Here is a 21,149-nt window from a genome sequence, read left to right as displayed (position 1 = left end):
CCCAGTTGATCCAGTCTTTCTTGATAGGTCAGTCCCGCCATCCCGGGAATCAGTCTGGTGAACCTTCGCTGCACTCCCTCAACAGCATGAATGTCCTTCCTCAAGTTAGGAGACCAAAACTGTACATAATACTCCAGGTGTGGCCTCACCAAGGCCCTGTACAACTGTAGCAACACCTGGAAAAGGGAAGTTACATTTGCGATTTTCCAATTTGCTGGGACCGCACCAGAATCCAGGGAATTTTGGTAGATTACAACTAATGCATCCACTATCTCTGCAGCCACCTCTTTTAACACCCTAGGATGCAGGGGTTTTGTCCACCTTTAGTCCCATTAGTTTGCTGAGTACTTTTTCTCTTGTGATTGTTTTAAGTTTCCATCTCCCTACAGCCCCTTGATTATCTATTATTATTGGGATGGTTTTAGTGTCTTCTACTGTGAAGACTGTTACAAAATATTTGTTCAAATTCTCTGCCATTTCCGGTTCCCATTATTAATTCCGCAGTCTCATCCTCTAAGGGATCAAGATTAATTTAATTACTCTTCCTTTTTATCTTACTGTCTGTTTTTATATTTCTTGATATAGAGAGAAGATAGATTGTGAGAGTAAACTATTTTTTTTAGTTCCTTTGCTGGTTTCTATAAATTTCCAAATCCTCCAGCCTACCACTAGGCCTGCTCCTATTTCTTATATTCTTATGCTCGGAGTTTAACGTCTGAATTGAAGGAAGGCACCTCCCAACAACGTAGGACTTCCCCTGTACTGCATTGAACTGCCAGCTTAGCTTATGTGCTCGAGGCCCGGAGTGGGGCCAATTGGCCATCAAACTGGCCAACCCATGTTGCAGTACTTCCAAAGATAATATAAAAAGTAATAAATGCCCAATACTTTAGTTGTAGTATTACATTACATAGAATTTGAAATACAGAAACAGCATCTGGCCCAACTGGTTTATGCCTGTGTTTATGCTCCACACTAGCCTCCCCTCACCCTACTTCATCTTGCCCCATCCTTCTATTCCTTGCTCCCTCATGGATTTATCTAGCTTCCCCTTTAATGTGTCCATGCCACAACTACTCCATGTGGTAGCGTGTTCCACATTCTCACCACTCTCTGGGTAAAGAAGTTTTTCCTGAATTCCTTATTGGATTTATTAGTGACTATCTTATATTTGTAGCCCCTAGTTTTGGACTCTGCCAATAATGAAAACATCTTTTCTATGTCTACCCTATTGAACTCCTTCATAATTTTAAAGATCTCTATTAGGTTTTCTCTCTTTTCTGGAGCCCCAGCCCGTTCACTCTTTCCTGATAGTAACTATAATATGCAAGGAGACTCTCTTAGCCCACACACCGACAGTTGTTGGAGAAACACTAGGAGAACCAACAGCTCGAGCAGGTGTAGCAGCTGTTTTTACTGAGCTTGGTTTCTGTGGTGCTATTTCGCAGTGTAACTGACATCCCTATTAGAACTGCAGGCATTCACTTTGATGCATCCAGGATTGTCGCTCTGAAGCACAATATAAATGTGACAGCAGTGAATTTGGGGTTCAAAATGGAAATCATAAACCATTTCTCAAGTTTGGATTCAGAGTTGGTGTAATCCTTCGAACTCTTCAATTGAGTTGTTCTAAATCACTTGGAGCAGTCTCAAAGAATAATACCAGAGATGAAGGACTTGTGTTATGTAGAGAGACTAGAGAAGTTGGGATTATTGTTCTTGGAGCAAAGTATATTTAAGGGGAGATTTACTAGAGGTGTTCAAAATTATGAAGGGTTTTGATAGAGTAAATAAGAGGTAACTAACCAGAGGACACAGATTTAAGATAATTGGCAAAAGAACCAGCAGGGAGGTGCTATAATTTTTTTTACACAACGAGTTATGATGATCTGGAATGTACTGCCTGAAAGGGTGGTTGAATCAGATTCGATAGTAACTTTCAAAAGGGAATTTGATATATACTTGAAAAGGAAAGAATTTGCGGGGCTGTGTGCAAAGAGCAGGGGAGTACGATTAATTGGATAGTGATTTCAAAGAAATAGATAGTAATTTCAAAGAACCGGCACAGGCACAATGGGCTGAATGGTCTCCTTCTGCACTGTATGATTCTTTGAATTTATCCAGCACTGGGATGTTAAGATTAAGCAACCTTGTTGAGGCAGTGTGACGGGAGCTGTGCCCTGGATCTAGCCCATATTGTACTTGATCAGCAGATGTTTATTTGATTTTGAAGTAACAAAGCTGCTTGTGTCTTTCTGCAGGGTGGCCAGTCAAGTAGCTGCTTTGGATTTGGGATACAAAGCTGGTGTGGATATTATCCGGAAAAATCCACCTAAGGTACTGTACCTTCTCGGAGCAGACAGTGGCTGCATCACACGACAGGATCTTCCAAAGGACTGCTTCATAATTTATCAGGGTAAGTGTCATCTACAAAGACTAATGAACCTCTGGAATGCATTGCCAGCTGGTGTAGTGGGTGCTGACTCTCTGCTTGCCTTCAAGAGTTCTTGACTGGGGCAGAGATCATGTAATATGGAAGGCAAGTGTTTTTATAGATAACACTTGGCCCATGTGATCTCCTGGACTGGCTTCAATCGCGGGGGGTCGGATAGGAATCTTCCAGAGTATATTTTCCCTTATTGGTGCTAGATTTTTTTCTCTCTTTCTTTTTACCAGATTATATGGCTGCAAGCAAGGGGTCAGGGGGAAGTGGGAGAAAATGTTTAGTCATGATTCTGCAGTGATGATGGTGTGGGGCAGGCTTGATGGACCAGCTCGTCTGTTCCTGCCTGTCAATTTCGTATGCTCATATGTCAACATCGTAACAGGAAAATCCCAGTCGTTTTATCACAGCATCTTCATCACTACGTCCTGATCAAAATCCCATCTCCCGTTGTCAATGGCGATTGAGTGTCACAGTAGATCTGAGCACCTTTAGCTCTGCAACCTGGGTGAGAGAGTGCAGTCCAGGGAGAGGAAGTTCTTGTCTCTGATAACTGAACTGAAATTCAGTACCTAATACTAGTCAGCGACTTAAGGACTTCCCAAAGTGATTTAGAAACATTGAAAGTTACAGTGCAGAAGGAGGCCATTTCGGCACATCGTGTCCACACTGGCCGACAAAGAGCCACACGGCCCTCAGTCAGCAGCCCTGAAGGTTACATATAAACTTATGAACAATGAACGAAAGGTAAAGAGCACCCAGCCCAACCAGTCCACCCCACACAACTGCGACATCCCTTACACTGAAACATTCTACACTCCACCCCATGTGGTCTCCTGGGTGAGGCAAAAACCCAGGCCAATTTGCGGCAAAAAATCTGGGAAAATTCCTCTGACCCATCCAGGTGATCGAAACTAATCCAGGAGATCACCCTGGCCGTATTCGATTCCCTACAGCACTTGCCATCATATCTGTGCCGGCCAACAAGAGGTTATCCAGTCTAATCCCAATTACCAGCTCTAGGTCCATAACCCTGTAGGTTACGGCACTTTTAAGTGCTCATCCAACCATCTTTTAAATGTGATGAGGGTTTCTGCATTCACCAGGCATCGAGTTCCAGACCCCACAACCCTCTGCATGAAGAAGCCCGCCCTCAAATCCCCTCTGAACCTTCCACCAACCATCTTAAAACTATGCCCCCTCCACCAATAGAAATAGGCCCTTGCTATCCACTATATCCAGGCCCCTCAATATTTTGTACACCTCAATGAGGTCTCTCCTCAACCTCCTCTGGTCCAGTGAGAACAAACCCAACCTATCCAATCTGTCCTCATACCTAAGATTCTCCATTTCAGGCAGCATCCTCGTAAATCTCCTCTGCAATCCTCTCTAGTGCAATCACGTCCTTCCTATAATATGGTGACCAGAACTACACGCAGTACTCCAGTTATGGCCTAACCAAAGTGTTATACAATTTAAGCATAACCTCCCCGCTCTTATATTCAATGCCTCGGCCAATAAAGGCAAGCATTCAGTAGACCTTCTTAACCACCTTATCCAACTGACCTACTTTCAGGGATCTGTGGACAAGCACTCCAAGGTCCCTTTGTTCATCTACACTATTAAGTGGCCTATCACTTGAATGTGTATACCCTTTCCTTATTAGCCCTCCCAAAGTGCATCACCTCACACTTCTCCGAAATAATTCCATTTACCGCTGCTCTGCCCATCTGACCAGTAGATTGATACCCTCCTGCAGCCCATGACTTTCCTCTTTATTATCAACCACGCAGCCAATTTTAGTGTCGTCTGCAAACTTCTTAATCATACTCCCTATTTTCAAATCTAAATCATTGATATATACCACAAAAAGCAAGGGACCCAGTACTGAGCCCTGCGGAACCCCACTGGAAACATTCTTCCAATCACAAAAACATCCATCAACCATTACCCTTTGCTTCCTATCTCCAAGCCAATTTTGGATCCAATTTTCCACTTTGCCCTGGATCCCATGGGCTTTAACCTTCGTGACCAGCCTACCCTGTGGGACCTTATCAAAAACTTTACAAAGGCTTTTGACACTGTCAGCCGTGAGGGTCTATGGAGCGTCCTCCTCCGTTTCGGATGCCTCCAAAAGTTTGTCAACATCCTTCGCCTGCTTCACGATGACATGCAGGCCGTGATCCTTACCAACGGATCCATCACAGACCCAATCCACGTCCGGACAGGGTCAACAGGGCTGCGTTATCGCTCCAACCCTCTTCTCAATCTTCCTTGCCGCCATGCTCCACCTCACAATCAACAAGCTCCCCGCTGGAGTGGAATTAAACTACAAAACCAGTGGGAAGCTGTTTAACCTACACCACCTCCAGGCCAGGTCCAAGATCACGCCAACCTCTGTCATTGAGCTACAGTATGTGGACGATGCCTGCGTCTGTGCACGTTCAGAGACTGAACTCCAGGATATAGTCAATGTATTCACTGAGACTGATGAAAGCATGGGCCTTACACTGAACATCCGGAAGGTGGTCCTTCACCAGTCTGTCATCGCCGCACAGCACTGCCCTCCAATAATCAAGATCCACGGCGCAGCCCTGGACAATGTGGACCATTTCCCATATCTCAGGAGCCTCTCATCAACAAAGGCAGAAATTGATGCAGAGATTCAGCATCACCTCCAGTGCACCAGCGCAGCCTTCGGCTGCCTACGGAAAAGAGTGTTTGAAGACCAGACCCTCAAATCTACCACCAAACTCATGGTCTACAGGGCTGTAGTAATACCCGCCCTCCTGTATAGATCTGAGGCATGGACGATGTATAGAAGGCAACTCAAGTCGCTGGAGATATATCACCGATGTCTCCAAGATCCTGCAAATCCCCTGGGAGGACAGGCGCCACCAACATCAGTGTCCTCGACCAGGCTAACATCCCCAGTATTGAAGCACTGACCACACTCTATCAGCTTCGCTGGGCAGGCCACATAGTACGCATGCCAGATACGAGACTCCCTAAGCAAATGCTTTATGCGGAGCTCCTTCATGGTAAACGAGCCAAAGGAGGACAGCGGACACCCTTATAAGGACACCCTCAAAGCCTCCCTGGTAAAGTGCGACATCACCACTGACACCTGGGAGACTCTGGCCGCAGACCGCCCGAGGTGAAGAAAGTCCATCCGGGAGTGCGTTGAGCTCTTTGAGTCTCGATGCAAGGAGCATGAAGAGGCCAGGCGCAGGCAGTGGAAGGAGCGCGCAGCAAACCAGCCCTACCGACCCCTTCCCCAGACGAATGTCTGTCCCACCTGTAATAGGGTCTGTGGCTCTCGTATCGGACTGTTCAACCATCGAAGAACTCACTTTGGGAGTGGAAGCAAGTCCTCCTCGATTCTGAGGGACTGCCTATGATGATGATATCAAAAGCTTTGCTAAGGTCCATATACACTACATCGTACGCACTACCCTCATCGACCCTCTTAGTTACCTCCTCAAAAAATTCAGTCAGGTTAGTCAAATGTGATCTTCCTTTAACAAATCCGTGCTGACTGACCCTAATTAATCCTTGCCTTTCCAAATGTAGATTTATCCTATCTTTCAGGATTTTTTCCAATAATTTTTCCACTGAGGTTAAGCTGACAGGCCCTGTAATTACTTGGCCTACTACTTTCTCCCTTCTTAAACAAGGGTACCACATTAGCAGTCCTCCAATCCTCCGGCACCATGTCCAAATCCAAATAGGACTGGAAATTGATAGTCAAGGCCTCTGCTATTTCCTCTTACTTCACTCAACAGCCTGGGATGCATTTCATCTGGGCCTGGGGACTGATCTACTTTCAACGCTGCTAAACCCCTTAATACTTCCTCCCTCTCTGTTTATTTCATCCAGAATATCACAGTCCTCCTCGATAGCAGTATCTGCCTTGCCCCTTTCCTTTGTGAAAACAGATGCAAAGTATTCATTAAGAACTGTACCAACATCTTCTGCCTCCACACAAAGATTACCCTGATGGTCTCTAATAGGCCCTACCCTTTCTTTAGTTACCCTCTTACTCTTAATATATTTATAGAACATCTTAGGGTTTTCCTTAATTTTACTATCCAAGAATTTTTCATGCTCTCTCTTCGCATTCCTAATATCCTTTTTAATTTTGCCTCTTAACTTTCTATTTTCCTCCAAAGATTCTCGTAGCTGTCAGTATATGACATAAGCTTTCCTTTTTTTCTTTATCCTCCCCTGTAAGTCCTGAGATATCCAGGGGGCTCTAGAATTTGTTATTCCTACCCTTTTTCTTTTAAGGGCACATGTTTGGCCTGAGCCTTCCGGATCTCCTCCTTGAATGCCTCCCACTGTTCCGACACTGATTTACCCACAAGTACCTGTTTCCAGTCCGTTGTGGCCAAATCACTCCGCAACTTAGCAAAATTAGCTTTTCCCCAATTTAGGACTTTTATTCCAGGCCTATCCTTGTACTTATCCATAACCAACTTGAATCTGACTGTATTATGGTCACTGGTACCCAAGTGCTCTCCCACTAATACCCCTTCAACCTGCCCAGCTTCATTCCCCAAAACTAAATCCAAAACCGCTCCCTCTCGTGTTGGGCTTGTTACATACTGACTAAAAAAGTTCTCTTGAATGCATTTTAAGAATTTCACAACCTCTATACCATTCACACTACATTTGTCCCAATCAATATCTGAATAGTTAAAATCCCCTACTATTACTTCCCTATGGTTTTTGGACTTCACAGCAATTTTCCTACATATTTGCTCCTCTATCTCCCTCCCACTGTTTGTTAGGGAGTTTATAATACACGTCCAGCAGTGTGATCGTCCCTTTTTTATTTTTTAATTCGACCCATATGGTCTCATTTGATGATCCCTCTAACATATCATCCCTCTTCACCTCTGTAATAGTTTCTTTAATCAGTAGCGCAACCCCCACCCCCCACCCTCTGTCTTGTCTAAAAATCCTGTAACCAAGAATATTGATCTGCCAAACCTGCCCCTCTTTCAGCCATGTTTCTGTAATGGCTATAATGTCATACTCCCAAGTATCTACCTGTGCTCTTAGCTCATCCGCCTTATTCGCTATACTCCTTGCATTAAAATATATACCATTTAACACAGGAAAACCTCCTTAATTACTATACCAATAATAAACCTTTTTAGAAGTATAGTCACTGCTATAATTTAGGAAACACAGCAGTCATTTTTGCACATCAAGATCCCACAAACAGCAGTGAAATAAATAACCAGATCATCTAATTTAGATGTTGGTTGAGGGATAAATGTTGACCACAACACTAGGAGAATTCCCCTCCTCTTCTTCGAATAGTGCCATGGGATCTTTTACATCCATCTGAGGGGGCAGACAGGGCCTCAGTTTAACATCTCATCCAAAAGACAGCACCTCTGAGTGCAGCACTCCCTCAGTACTGCACTGGAGTGCCAGCCTCAATTACGTACTCAAGTTTCTGGAGCAGGTCTTGAACCCATAAGCCTCTGACTCGGGCGAAAGGGCTGCTACGGCTGACTCATACTCGACCCACAATGGATGCAAGTCCACAGTACAAACCTACCCATCATTGGGAACTGAACTCCTTAGAAATCTTGTTCCGAGAGGTCAGAAGAGTGACAGTTGTAGGAAATAGAAATATTGTTGGAGAGCAATAGGTGCCATTTTGAAGTTGTGGTGAAAATCTGTCGGGCAAAATAGAGGGAGCTTTACTCTGCAAAGTGCTTGATGCTGACTGTGGTTGCTGACTTGATATTTGCTTTGTGTTGATGTCCTTCACCTTGGTGAGCATGAAAGTCATCAAAAAACAGATTATGGATTTCACACACAGCCCATGTAAAGTGATCATTGGTTGTCCTTATTCCCTATTTAGGACACCATGGAGATGTCGGAGCACCCTTGGCAGATGTTGTTCTTCCTGGAGCTGCTTACACAGAGAAGAGTGCCACGTATGTCAACATCGAGGGCCGTGCCCAGCAGACCAGAGTGGCAGTAACTGCACCAGGCATGGCCAGGGAGGATTGGCAAATTATCCGTGCAGTTTCTGAGGTAATGTTGGAGTGTGCATGGAATAGGAACATAATAACCGGAGGTGATGATTCAGCCCCTCAAGCCTGTTTGGCCATTTGATTAGATCATGCCTGATCTGTATATTAACTCTATCTACCAACCTTGGTTAAATATCCCTTCATACCCTTATCTAACAATAACCCATCAATCTCATTTAAGAAATTTTCAGTTGACTCCCAGCCTCAAAAGCTTTTTGGGGAAGAGTGTTCCAGATTTCCATTATTAACCTTCACTGCTGAGTATGGAAGGCGTCAAATAATACCACAGGCATCGTGTTTTCTTCCTCTCCCTACCCCTCCCCAAAGATAAAGCAGGGCCCAAACTGGCACATCAGATTCCAAGAGAAACCAGGACAATTGGAAGAATTCAAAAAATGCTCTTCAGGTATGCAAAGGAATAATTTCTTGACTTCTCTTAGCCTTAAAGTATATTCCTTAAAAAAAAAATGACACCTGTATGTTAGTACTATCTAACACGCCAAGGGGAGCAACCGTGTCCAAGACTGACTTGAGTATAGCCATTTTGGCGCCGATGCTTACATCTGCCAATCCTTTCTCAAATTGCTGGTGGCGCTTCAGAACACAGCTGTCCAATCTGGAGTGAGTCTTCAATCCACCACCTTCTGATTCTAACTGAGACAAGTTGGCATCATTCAGTTGTGACTCATAGGCAATCCCTCGAACGAGGATGACTTGCTTCCACGAGTTCACAGGTGTTTCAGTCCTAAACGCCAATTGAGGGTGTGGAAGATGCCCGTGCGTGAATTTTTTTAACGTGTGGTGACCATTGCACACCAGCCACCACACGGGCTTGACAGAGCTAGGCCTTTATCCAGTGGCAAAGGTTAACCAAGACAACTGGAGGCCTGCTCTGCTGCATGGACCTAGCGCGCACACATATCGCAGTGTGGGCTGGTCCATGCTGCCCCTGGGCCCTCGGCTCTTCTGGGCCCCGTTTGTTGCAGCTCCGCCACAATCTCGCCGCTCCTCTGCCACAAACATTCACCGCATCTCCGCAACGATCTCTCGCCGCTCCTCTGCCAAATATTCACCTCACCTCTCCTACGCCACGATTTCTTACCGCACCTACGCTACAAACTCTTGCCGCTCATCCGCCCAACCTTCCCACTCCTCTGTACCCGGGCCCTGCCAAGGTTCCTGCCCACGCTCCAAAACGGAGACCAAGGTTTGTTTTGATGACATTACCCAGTCGTCCATCTCAAAATCGTCGCACACTTGGAGCAGCGCGCGCTGGAGGTTGAAGTGGTACGGCGCTCCAGCTCTTTTATAGCCCGACCTGCGGAGCTGTTCTCTCGCAGGTCGGGGGCCACGATGTCCCAGGCCCGCCACTCCAGCTCTTTTATAGCCCGACCTCCTCGTAATGAAACGCACTGTTGACTGCAGTGAGCATATCATTTATAAGAAGACTTCCATTGATATAGCGCTTTTCACAACCTCAGAACATCACTGTTGTAAAGTTGGAAATACGGCAGCCAATTTATGTACAGCAAGCTCCCACAAACACAATCTGATAATCTGCTTTTAGTGATGTTGGTTGAGGGATAAATGTTGGCTAGGACACCAGAGAGAACTCTCTTGCTCTTTTTCATGGGATCTTTTATGTCCACCTGAGAAGGCTGATGGGGTCTCGATTTAACATCTCATCCAAAAGACTCCACCTCTGATAATGCAGCACTTCCTCAGTACTGCACCGGAGTGTCAGCATAGACTTTATGCTCAAATCTCTAGAGTGGGACTTGAACCTACAACCTTCGGACCACGGCTAACACCAGGGATCAAGCCTGGAATTTATCTTCCTGATCTGTATGGTTCAGTACAACATTGTATGGTATACTTATTTTTTTTGAACCATTAGGAGAATCTGCATGAAAACTCTTTGTTTGCTTGCTTTCAGTTTGAGTCCTTTATATTTACCCAGACTGAGTTCCTAAACAGGGATTGACCAGTGAAAATAGAACAGTGGTGGTTTAATTTGAGAGTGTGGTCTCCTGTATTCCGAATGCTTTCTCCCTCCTCAGGTAGCTGGTATGACACTTCCATACGATACTCTGGATGAGGTCCGTGACAGGCTGGCTGAGATATCTCCTAACCTGATCTGCTACAATGATGTAGAGGAAGCCAACTTTTTCAAACAGGCAAACGAACTGGCAAAGGTCAGTGCGACTTCACTATTAACCTTGGAGAGTTTACATATTGCTGTATAAACACACTTTGTCGTGCAGTTTACAATGATATTATTGCATGGGGCTATAACAACAACTTGCATTAATGTAGCACCTTTAATGTAGGGAAACATCCCAAACCTAATGAGATAAAAGGGAGAAGTTAGGAGGGGTGATGAAAAGCTGGGTTTAGCAGGTGGGTTTTAAGGAGCATCTTGAAGGAGGGGAGAGAGAGAGGTCGAGAAGCAGTGATGTTTAAGCAGGCAATTCCAAAGCATAGGGCCTAGATGGCTGAAGGAATAGCAGCCAACGGTGGTGTGAAAGGAGTGAGGGATGCACTCGGGCTAGAGTTGGAGGAACGCAGAATTCTCATAAGGTTGTAGGGCTGCAGCAGATTACAGATATAGGGAGAATAGAGGTAATGAGAATTGAACATCTAAGACATATGGGAATGATGAAGGTCACCGAAAACTGGGAACGGTGAGCGGGACTTGGTGCTTGGAGAATGTTTTTAGAATTACGCTGTCTGAGTACCTAATGCTGGTGGTGAAGTGGATTTTAATTTCTATTAATTTAACGTTATTCTTCTGTTTTGTTCCATTTGTCCAGGCATCCCTTTTTAACTGCCGCTGACCATTTTCTCTGCCTTATTACAGCTGGTGAATCAAAAGATCCTAACTGAACCACTCGTTCCACCCCAACTTACAATTAAAGATTTTTACATGACTGGTATGTCTTATTAGAATATTGATGGGACAGTGTTTGGGAACCAGGGGTAATTGTGCTCATATAAGGATAAAATGTAGAGAGTTCCTTCTTGGATTAACGGATTAAATGTGCTATTTACCAGCAGTAGCTGTGCTTAATGGACATGAGGCACCTTCTAAAAACATAAGAAATAGGAGCAAGAGTAGGCCATAAGGCCCTTCGAGCCTGCTCCGTCATTTAATGGCTGATCTTTGGCCTCAGCTCCATTTTCCTGCCCGATTCCCCATATTCCTTAATTCCATCGAGTCCAAAAATCTTATCAATCCCCACATTGAATATACTCAACAATTCAGCATCCACAGCTCTCTGGGGTAAAAAAATTCCAAAGATTCACAACTCTCTGATTGAAGAAACATAGAAAATAGGTGCAGGAGTAGGCCATTTGGCCCTTCGAGCCTGCACCACCATTCCAAGAGTTCATGGCTGAACATGCAACTTCAGTACCCCATTCCTGCTTTCTCGCCATACCCCTTGATCCCCCTAGTAGTAAGGACTACATCAAACTCCTTTTTGAATATATTTAGTGAATTGGCCTCAACAACTTTCTGTGGTAGAGAATTCCACAGGTTCAACACTCTGGGTGAAGAAGTTTCTGAAAAGTACACATTTACTCCTAACTCTTTGCTTCCTGTCTGCCAACCAGTTCTCAATCCACGTCAGCACACTAACCCCAATCCCCTGTGCTTTAACTTTGCACATTAATCTCTTGTGTGGGACCTTGTCGAAAGCGTTCTGAAAGTCCAAATACACCACATCAACTGGTTCTCCCTTGTCCACTCTACTGGAAACATCCTCAAAAAATTCCAGAAGATTTGTCAAGCATGATTTTCCTTTCACAAATCCATGCTGACTTGGACCTATCATGTCACCTCTTTCCAAATGCGCTGCTATGACATCCTTAATAATTGATTCCATCATTTTACCCACTACCGATGTCAGGCTGACCGGTCTATAATTCCCTGTGTGTTCTCTCCCTTTTTTTAAAAAGTGGGGTTACATTGGCTTCCCTCCACTCCATAGGAACTGATCCAGAGTCTATGGAATGTTGGAAAATGACTGTCAATGCATCTGCTATTTCCAAGGCCACCTCCTTAAGTACTCTGGGATGCAGACCATCAGGCCCTGGGGATTTATCGGCCTTCAATCCCATCAATTTCCCCAACACAATTTTCTGACGAATAAGGATTTCCCTCAGTTCCTCCTTCTTACTAGACCCTCTGACCCCTTTTATATCCGGAAGGTTGTTTGTGTCCTCCTTAGTGAATACCGAACCAAAGTACTTGTTCAATTGGTCTGCCATTTCTTTGTTCCCCGTTATGACTTCCCCTGATTCTGACTGCAGGGGACCTACGTTTGTCTTTACTAACCTTTTTCTCTTTACAGATCTATAGAAGCTTTTGTAGTCCATCTTAATGTTATTATCTGAATGGTGACAGATTAGGTAAAGGGGAGGTGCAACGAGACCTGGGTGTCATGGTACATCAGTCATTGAAGGTTGGCATGCAGGTACAGCAGGTGGTTAAGAAAGCAAATGGCATGTTGGCCTTCATGGCGAGAGGATTTGAGTACAGGGGCAGGGAGGTGTTACTACAGTTGTATAGGGCCTTGGTGAGGCCACACCTGGAGTATTGTGTACAGTTTTGGTCTCCTAACTTGAGGAAGGACATTCTTGCTATTGAGGGAGTGCAGCGAAGATTCACCAGACTGATTCCCGGGATGGCGGGACTGACATATCAAGAAAGACTGGCTCAACTGGGCTTGTATCCACTGGAGTTCAGAAGAATGAGAGGGGATCTCATAGAAACGTTTAAAATTCTGACGGGTTTAGACAGGTTAGATGCAGGAAGAATGTTCCCAATGTTTGGGAAGTCCAGAATCAGGGGTCACAGTCCAAGGATAAGGGGTAAGCCATTTAGGACCGCGATGAAGAGAAACTTCTTCACCCAGAGAGTGGTGAACCTGTGGAATTCTCTACCACAGAAAGTTGTTGAGGCCAATTCACTAAATATATTCAAAAAGGAGTTAGATGTAGTCCTTACTACTAGGGAGATCAAGGGGTATGGCGAGAAAGCAGGAATGGGGTACTGAAGGTGCATGTTCAGCCATGAACTCATGGAATGGCGGTGCAGGCTCGAAGGGCCGAATGGCCTACTCCTGCATCTATTTTCTATGTCTATGTTTCCCTGCAAGCTTCCTCTTGTACTCTATTTTCCCCGCCCTAATCAAACCCTTTATCCTCCTCTGCTGAGTTCTAAATTTCTCCCAGTCCCCGGGTTCGCTGCTATTTCTGGCCAATTTGTATGCCACTTCCTTGGCTTTAATACTATCCCTGATTTCCCTTGATAGCCACGGTTGAGCCACCTTCCCTTTTTTATTTTTACGCTAGACAGGGATGTACAATTGTTGTAGTTCATCCATGCGGTCTCTAAATGTCTGCCATTGCCCATCCACTGTCAACCCCTGAAGTATCATTCGCCAATCTATTCTAGCCAATTCATGCCTCATACCTTCAAAGTTACCCTTCTTTAAGTTCTGGAACATGGTGTCTAAATTAACTGTTTCATCCTCCATCCTAATGTAGAATTCCACCATATTATGGTCACTCTTCCCAAAGGGGCCTCGCACAACGAGATTGCTAATTAATACTCTCTCATTACACAACACCCAGTCTAAGATGGCCTCCCCCCTAGTTAGTTCCTCGACATATTGGTCTAGAAAACCATCCCTTATGCACTCCAGGAAATTTCTCATCTCAGCCATGCATGGTGACCCTAAACCTGAGGCTATGACCCCTAGTTGTCGACTCTTCAGCCAGGGGGAAACGACCTCACTGCATCTACCCTGTCAAGCCCTCTCAGAATCTTGTATGTTTCAATGAGATCACCTCTTATTCTTCTAAACTCCAGAGAGTAGAGGCCCATTCTACTCGATCTCTCCTCATAGGACAACCCACTCATCCCAGGAATCAATCTAGAAAACATTTATTGCACCCCCTGTAAGGCAAGTATATCCTTCTATCCTTCCTCGGGTACGGAGACCAAAAATGCACACAGTACTCCAGGTGTGGTCTTACCAAAATCCTGTACAATTGCATCAAGGCTTACTTGCTCTTGTATTCCCTTGCAATAAATGCCTTTCTCCTCATTAGTTGTATACAATTTTGGTTTAATGTATTGTTGCACAAGTTGTGGCATTAAAAAAATGCTCTTGAGGTTTACAAAGTATGCTTAAATTGCTCAATCACATGACTCTCAACTTTCATTTATAAAGCACCTTTAACGTAGAAAAAGGTCCCATGGTGTTCGCAGAAGCATAATCAGAGAAAAATCGACACTGAGCTAAAGGAGGAGATAATAGAAGGGATGGCTCAAAAATGGGCTAAGAAGGGTCTTGAAGAAGGAGAAGGGGCTGTAGAGGCAGAGGGGTTTAGGGAGGAAATTCCTGAGCTTTTGGCCTAGACAGCTGAAGACACGGCCACCAATGGTGGGGCAAAGGGATGCACAATGAGCCAGAATTAGAGGAACACAGAGTTCGCAGAGAATTGTAGGGCTGGAGAAGATTCGAGACAGGAAGAGGTAAAGCCACGATCACATTTGAACACGAGGATGAGAATTTTAAATTTGAGGCATTGAGAGATCGAGAGCCAATGTTGATCAACGAACAAAGGCAGCAGAGTTTTGGATGAGCTGAAGTTTAGTGAAGGAACACAATGGGAAGCAGGCCAGAAGTGTATTAGAATAGTCAAGTCTGGAGGTGACTGGTATGGACAAACACAGCACATACATTATGCAATGAAAGAAAGACTTGCATTCATATAGCACCTAATCACAATTCAGATATGTATCAAGGCACTGCAGAGAATGAATTACTTTGAAGTGAAGTGTCTGTTATTTTAGCAAATGTGGTACTGTGCTGTGCACAGTAAAATCCCACAAGCAGCATTGAGATGAATCATCAGTTGATCTATTTTTGCCATTGTTGATCGAGGGAGGAATATTGACCAGGACACCAGACGAACCTGCTGTTCAACAAGTGTCATAGGACCTTTGGAATAGCTCCTCTAGAGGATGGCATCTCCAACAATGCAGCACTGCAGTGGAGTGCTAGCCAAGATTAGAAGTGATCAAGTCTTTATGGACCCAAAAGACAACAGAACACCATGGAGCCTCAGGCTGCCATAGATTTAAGTTTATTCCCTTGTTTCCCTTAATCCTCCTGATGGTGCTGTGGCTTTGAATTAGGATTTATGCACCAATGAGGCACAGCCCTTTCCAAACATCCACAATTCAAACTGGACAAACCAGCCTGAGAAATCAAAGTGTATATAGGACTGAATTGCCTGGGCTTTGAAAGTCAGATTGTCATGGCTCGAGGGCTGTATGTGGCACCCACATCATTGTTTGGATAACCCTGGCTCAGATTATATGCTCAAATCCTGTCGTGCAGATTGGAGCCACAACCTTCTGACTTAAGGGGGCAATCAGCAATAACAGCATTGTGTTTGTGGGTGGGATTTTCATTGTGAAGAAACTTGCTTACTATTGTATGTTGTGTGCTGCAGTGAACAGGTTCCACTATTTGTGCAACAGGTTTCAGCAGGAACCAGCTCTCGTTCAAGATCCTTTAAAGTCTTTTGTGTTACTGTTTCCCTTTTCCTACAGATCCAATCAGCAGAGCTTCCCAGACGATGGCAAAGTGCGTCAAAGCGGTTACAGAAGGAGCCAGTGCGGTGGAGGAGCCTTCCATCTGCTAACGTACACTGACAAAATGACCTCAAATCAATCCGTGCTATGCTGCTGTAGCTGAATTCTGTGTAACTGTGTGAAAGACAGGCCTCCAATGAGCACTGAATTCACGCCCGGCCATAGAGTTGCAGCATTATTAGCAAAACTGTATGCTACTCAATGTGGGGGAAAATACAAGTCACACTCTGCCCATCTACGTGTTGCACTAAGTCATGGTACAGTTAACATCTGTTGTGTAAAATATAAACTTCCACATGTAATTCATATAGTTTAGTATGATAATCAGGCTGTGTAATAAGTGTGTGATTACACTGACTCTTGTGTTCAAGACATTTATGATTTTTGTGTGTTTAAGACTTCCCCAAGGACAACAACAGCTCCTGTATCACTCCTACCAGGTTTTCACAGGAAATAAATCTATACCACAAGGCTGAAAGCCAGTGAAATGTGTTCTTTGTGTGACTGTGATTAATATCCTACATCATTGGTATTGTGCAACATAATATCTGACATTCATCCAGTGGGAGATGTATCCCCGATGGAAAGTGCCAGTCGGGAGCAGCAGCGGGAGCGGGTGGACCTGTGAGGGAAGCGGCGGCAGCGGAGCGCATCAATAAAGCCCGAGGCTCGAGGCCCAGTCCGAGCTAGTCGGGAGCAGCAGCGGGAGAGGACGGACCTGTGAGGGAAGCGGCGGCAGCAGGGTCAAAAGTAAGAGAGAAGTAAAAAGTAATCGAAGTGTGACGTCACAGCCAAGTGGGTAAGTGATTGGCTGGTTGAGTGGTGAGTAGTTTTCTTTTTCTTGATCTTTTTTTCTTGTTATTCGCAGTAGGAAACCTTTTTGCATTGTTGCCAAATTAAGTAATTTCAGGGTTAAGTCATGGCAGGAGAGCCCAGACCCGTGTCATGCATCTCCTGTGCTATGTGGGAACTCGGGGATGCTTCCATGACGACTACATGTGCAGGAAGTGTATCCAGCCACAGCTCCTGACAGACGGCATTGCGGCACTGGAGCTACGCATGGACTCTCTGCAGCATCCGCGATGCTGAGGATGTTGTGAATAGCACGTTTAGTGAGTTGGTCACACCGTAGGTAAAGGTTACACAGGCAAAAAGGGAATGGGTGACCATCAAGAAGAGCAGTGGAAGGAAGGTAGTGCAGGGGTCCCCTGCGGTCATCTTCCTCCAAAACAGATACACCATTTTGGGTACTGTTGGGGGAGATGACTCATCAGGGGAAGGCAGCAGCAGCCAAGATCATGGCAGCATGGGTGGCTCTGCTGCACAAGAGGGCAGGAAAAAGAGTGGGAGAGCTATAGTGATAGGGGATTCTATTGTAAGGGGAATAGATAGGCGTTTCTGCGGCCGCAATCGAGACTCTAGGATGGTATGTTGCCTCCATGGTGCAAGGGTCAAGGATGTCTCTGAGCAGCTGCAGTACATTCTGGAGGGGGAGGGTGAATAGCCAGCTGTCTTGCTACATGTAGGTACCAACGATATAGGTAAAAAACGGGATGAGATCCTACAAGCTGAGTTTAGGGAGCAAGGAATTAAATTTAAAGTAGCACCTCAAAGGAAGTAATTTCAGGGTTGCTACCAGTGCCACGTGCTAGTCAGAGCAGGAATGGCAGGATAGCCAAGATGAATAAGTGGCTTGAGGAGTGGTGCAGGAGGGAGGGATTCAAATTCCTGGGACATTGGAACCGGTTTTGGGGGATGTGGGACCATTGCAAACCGGACAGTCTGTACCTGGCAGGACCGGAGCCAATGTCCTAGGGGGAGTGTTTACTAGTGCTGTTGGGAAGGGATTAAACTAATCTGGTAGGGGGATGGGAACCTATGCAGGAAAAAAGAGGGAAGTAAAATGGGGGCAGAAACAAAAGATAGAAGAAAATTAAAAGTGGAGGGCAGAGAAACCTAAGGCAAAAATCAAAAAGGGCCATATTACAGCAAAATTCTAGAAGGGAGAAAGTGTGTTAAAAAGACAAGCGTGAAGGCTGTGTGTCTCAATGCGAGGAGTATTCATAATAAGGTGGACGAATTAACTGCACAGGCAGCTATTAACGAATATGATATAATTGGGATTGCGGAGATATAGAACCAGCATGACCAAGGCTGGGAACTCAACAGCCAGGGGTATTCAACATTCAGGAAGGATAGACAAAGGAAAAGGAGGTGGGGTAACATTGCTGGTTAAAGAGGAAATTAACGCAATAGTAAGGAAGGACATTAGCTTGGATGATGTGGATTCTGTATGGGTAGAGCTGCGGAATACCAAAGGGCAGAAAACGCTAGTGGGACTTGTGTACAGACCACCAAACGGTCGTAGAAACATAGAAAATAGGTGCAGAAGTAGGCCATTCTGCCCTTGGAGCCTGCACCATCATTCAATAAGATCATGGCTGATCATTGACTTCAGTACCCCTTTCCTGCTTTTTCTCCATACCCCTTGATTCCTTTAGCCATAAGGGCCATAATCTAACTCCCGATTGAGTATATCCAATGAACTGGCATCAACAACTCTGCGATAGGGAATTCCACAGGTTAACAACTCTGAGTGAAGAAGTTTCTCCTCATTTCAGTCCTAAATGGGTAACCCCTTACCCTTAGACTGTCCCCAGGTTCTGAACTTCCCCAACATCGGGAACATTCTTCCTGCATTTAACCTGTCCAGTCCTGTCAGAATTTTATAAGATACCCTCTCATCCTTCTAAACTCCAGTGAATAAAGGCCCAGTTGATCCAGTCTCTCCTCATATGTCAGTCCAGCCATTCAGGGAATCAGTCTGGTGAACCTTCGCTGCATTCCATCAATAGCAAGAACATCCTTCCTCAGATTAGACGACCAAAACGGAACACAAGTATTAAAAGAGATGGCGGAAGTTATAGCAGATGCATTCGTTATAATTACCAAAATTCTCTGGACTCTGGGGAGGTACCAGCAGATTGGAAAGCAGCTAATGTAACGCCTTTGTTTAAAAAAGGGGGCAGACAAAAGGCAGGTAACTATAGGCCGGTTAGTTTAACATCTGTAGTGGGAAAAATGCTTGAAGCTATCATTAAGGAAGAAATAGCGAGACATCTAGATAGGAATAGTGCAATCAAGCAGACACAGCATGGATTCATGAAGGGGAAATCATGTTTTAACTAATTTACAGGAATTCTTCGAGGATATAACGAGCATGATGGATGGAGGTGTACTGATGGATGTGGTGTATTTAGATTTCCAAAAGGCATTCAATAAGGTGCCACACAAAAGGTTACTGCAGAAGATAAAGGTACACGGAGTCAGAGGAAATGTATTAGCATGGATCGAGAATTGGCTGGCGAACAGAAAGCAGAGTCTGGATAAATGGGTCCTTTTTCGGGTTGGAAATCGGTGGTTAGTGGAGTGCCACAGGGATCGGTGCTGGGACCACAACTGTTTACAATATACATTGATGACCTGGAAGAGGGGACGGAGTGTAGTGTAACAAAGTTTGCAGGTGACACAAAGATTAGTGGGAAAGCGTGTTGTGTAGAGGACACAGAGAGGCTGCAAAGAGATTTAGATAGTTAAGCGAATGGGCTAAGGTTTGGCAGATGGAATACAATGTCGGAAAATGTGAGGTCGTCCACCTTGGGGGGGGGGAAAAAAACAGTAAAAGGGAATATTATTTGAATGGGGAGAAATTACAACATGCTGCGGTACAGAGGCACCTGGGGGTCCTTGTGCATGAATACCAAAAAGTTAGTTTGCAGGTGCAGCAGGTAATCAGGAAGGCGAGTGGAATGTTGGCCTTCATTGCGAGAGGGATGGAGTACAAAAGCAGGGAGGTCCTGCTGCAACTGTACAGGGTATTGGTGAGGCCGCACCTGGAGTACTGCGTGCAGTTTTGGTCACCTTACTTAAGGAAGGATATACTAGCTTTGGAGGAGGTACAGAGACAATTCACTAGGCTGATTCCAGAGATGAGGGGGTTACCTTATGATGATAGATTGAGTAGACTGGGTCTTTACTCGTTGGAGTTCAGAAGGATGAGGGGTGATCTTATAGAAACATTTAAAATAATGAAAGGGATAGACAAGATAGAGGCAGAGAGGTTGTTTCCACTGGTTGGGGAGACTAGAACTAGGGGGCACAGCCTCAAAATATGGGGGAGCCAATTTAAAACCGAGTTGAGAATGAATTTTTTCTCCCAGAGAGTTGTGAATCTGTGGAATTCTCTGCCCAAGGAAGCAGTTGAGGCTAGCTCATTGAATGTATTTAAATCACAGATAGATAGATTTTTAACCAATAAGGGAATTAAGGGTTATGGGGAGCGGGCGGGTAAGTGGAGCTGAGTCCACGGCCAGATCAACCATGAGCTTTTTGAATGGCGGAGCATGCTCGAGTGGCTAGATGGCCTACTCCTGTTCCTAATTCTTATGTTCTTATGTTCCTACAATATTACAGATGAGGCCTCACCAAGGCCCTGTACAACTGCAGTAAGACCTCCCTGCTCCTATACTCAAATCCCCTAGCTATGAAGGCCAACATACCATTTGCCTTCTTCACCGCCTGCTGTACCTATGTGCCAACTTTCAATGACTGATGTATCATGACACCCAGGTCGTAGTGAGGTTGGGGATGGCATCAAACAGGAAATTAGGGATGCGTGCAATAAAGGTACAGCAGTTATCGTGGATGACTTTAATCTACATATAGATTGGGCTAACCAAACTGGTAGCAATACGGTGGAGGAGGATTTCCTGGAGTATATTAGGGATGGTTTTCTAGACCAACATGTTGAGGAACCAACTAGAGGGCTGGCCATCCAAACTGGGTGATTTGTCATGAGAAAGGACTAATTAGCAATCTTGTGTGCGAGGCCCCTGGGGGAAGAGTGACCATAACATGGTAGAATTCTTTATTAAGATGGAGAGTGACACAGTTAATTCAGAGACTAGGGTCC

At 45.0% G+C, this 21,149-nt stretch overlaps 1 protein-coding gene across 1 annotated transcript in view; it reads left to right on the top strand.

Moving 5' to 3' along the window:
- Window positions 1-16,655, top strand: part of ndufs1 (NADH:ubiquinone oxidoreductase core subunit S1) — a 67,070-nt gene extending 50,415 nt beyond the window's left edge. The window contains exons 15-19 of the mRNA XM_070876202.1: window positions 2,262-2,416; window positions 8,328-8,503; window positions 10,563-10,697; window positions 11,363-11,435; window positions 16,136-16,655. Of these exons, the coding sequence (XP_070732303.1) occupies window positions 2,262-2,416; window positions 8,328-8,503; window positions 10,563-10,697; window positions 11,363-11,435; window positions 16,136-16,227 (631 nt within the window). The 3' untranslated portion in view covers window positions 16,228-16,655. The remainder of the gene's footprint in view (window positions 1-2,261; window positions 2,417-8,327; window positions 8,504-10,562; window positions 10,698-11,362; window positions 11,436-16,135) is intronic.
- The last annotated feature ends 4,494 nt before the right edge of the window (window positions 16,656-21,149 follow it).

The sequence above is a fragment of the Pristiophorus japonicus genome, chromosome 3 (assembly GCF_044704955.1).
Source record: "Pristiophorus japonicus isolate sPriJap1 chromosome 3, sPriJap1.hap1, whole genome shotgun sequence".
Classification (NCBI taxonomy): Eukaryota; Metazoa; Chordata; class Chondrichthyes; family Pristiophoridae; genus Pristiophorus; species Pristiophorus japonicus.
Note: the sequence above shows the minus strand (reverse complement) of the source record. Positions and strands in the feature narration are given on the sequence as shown.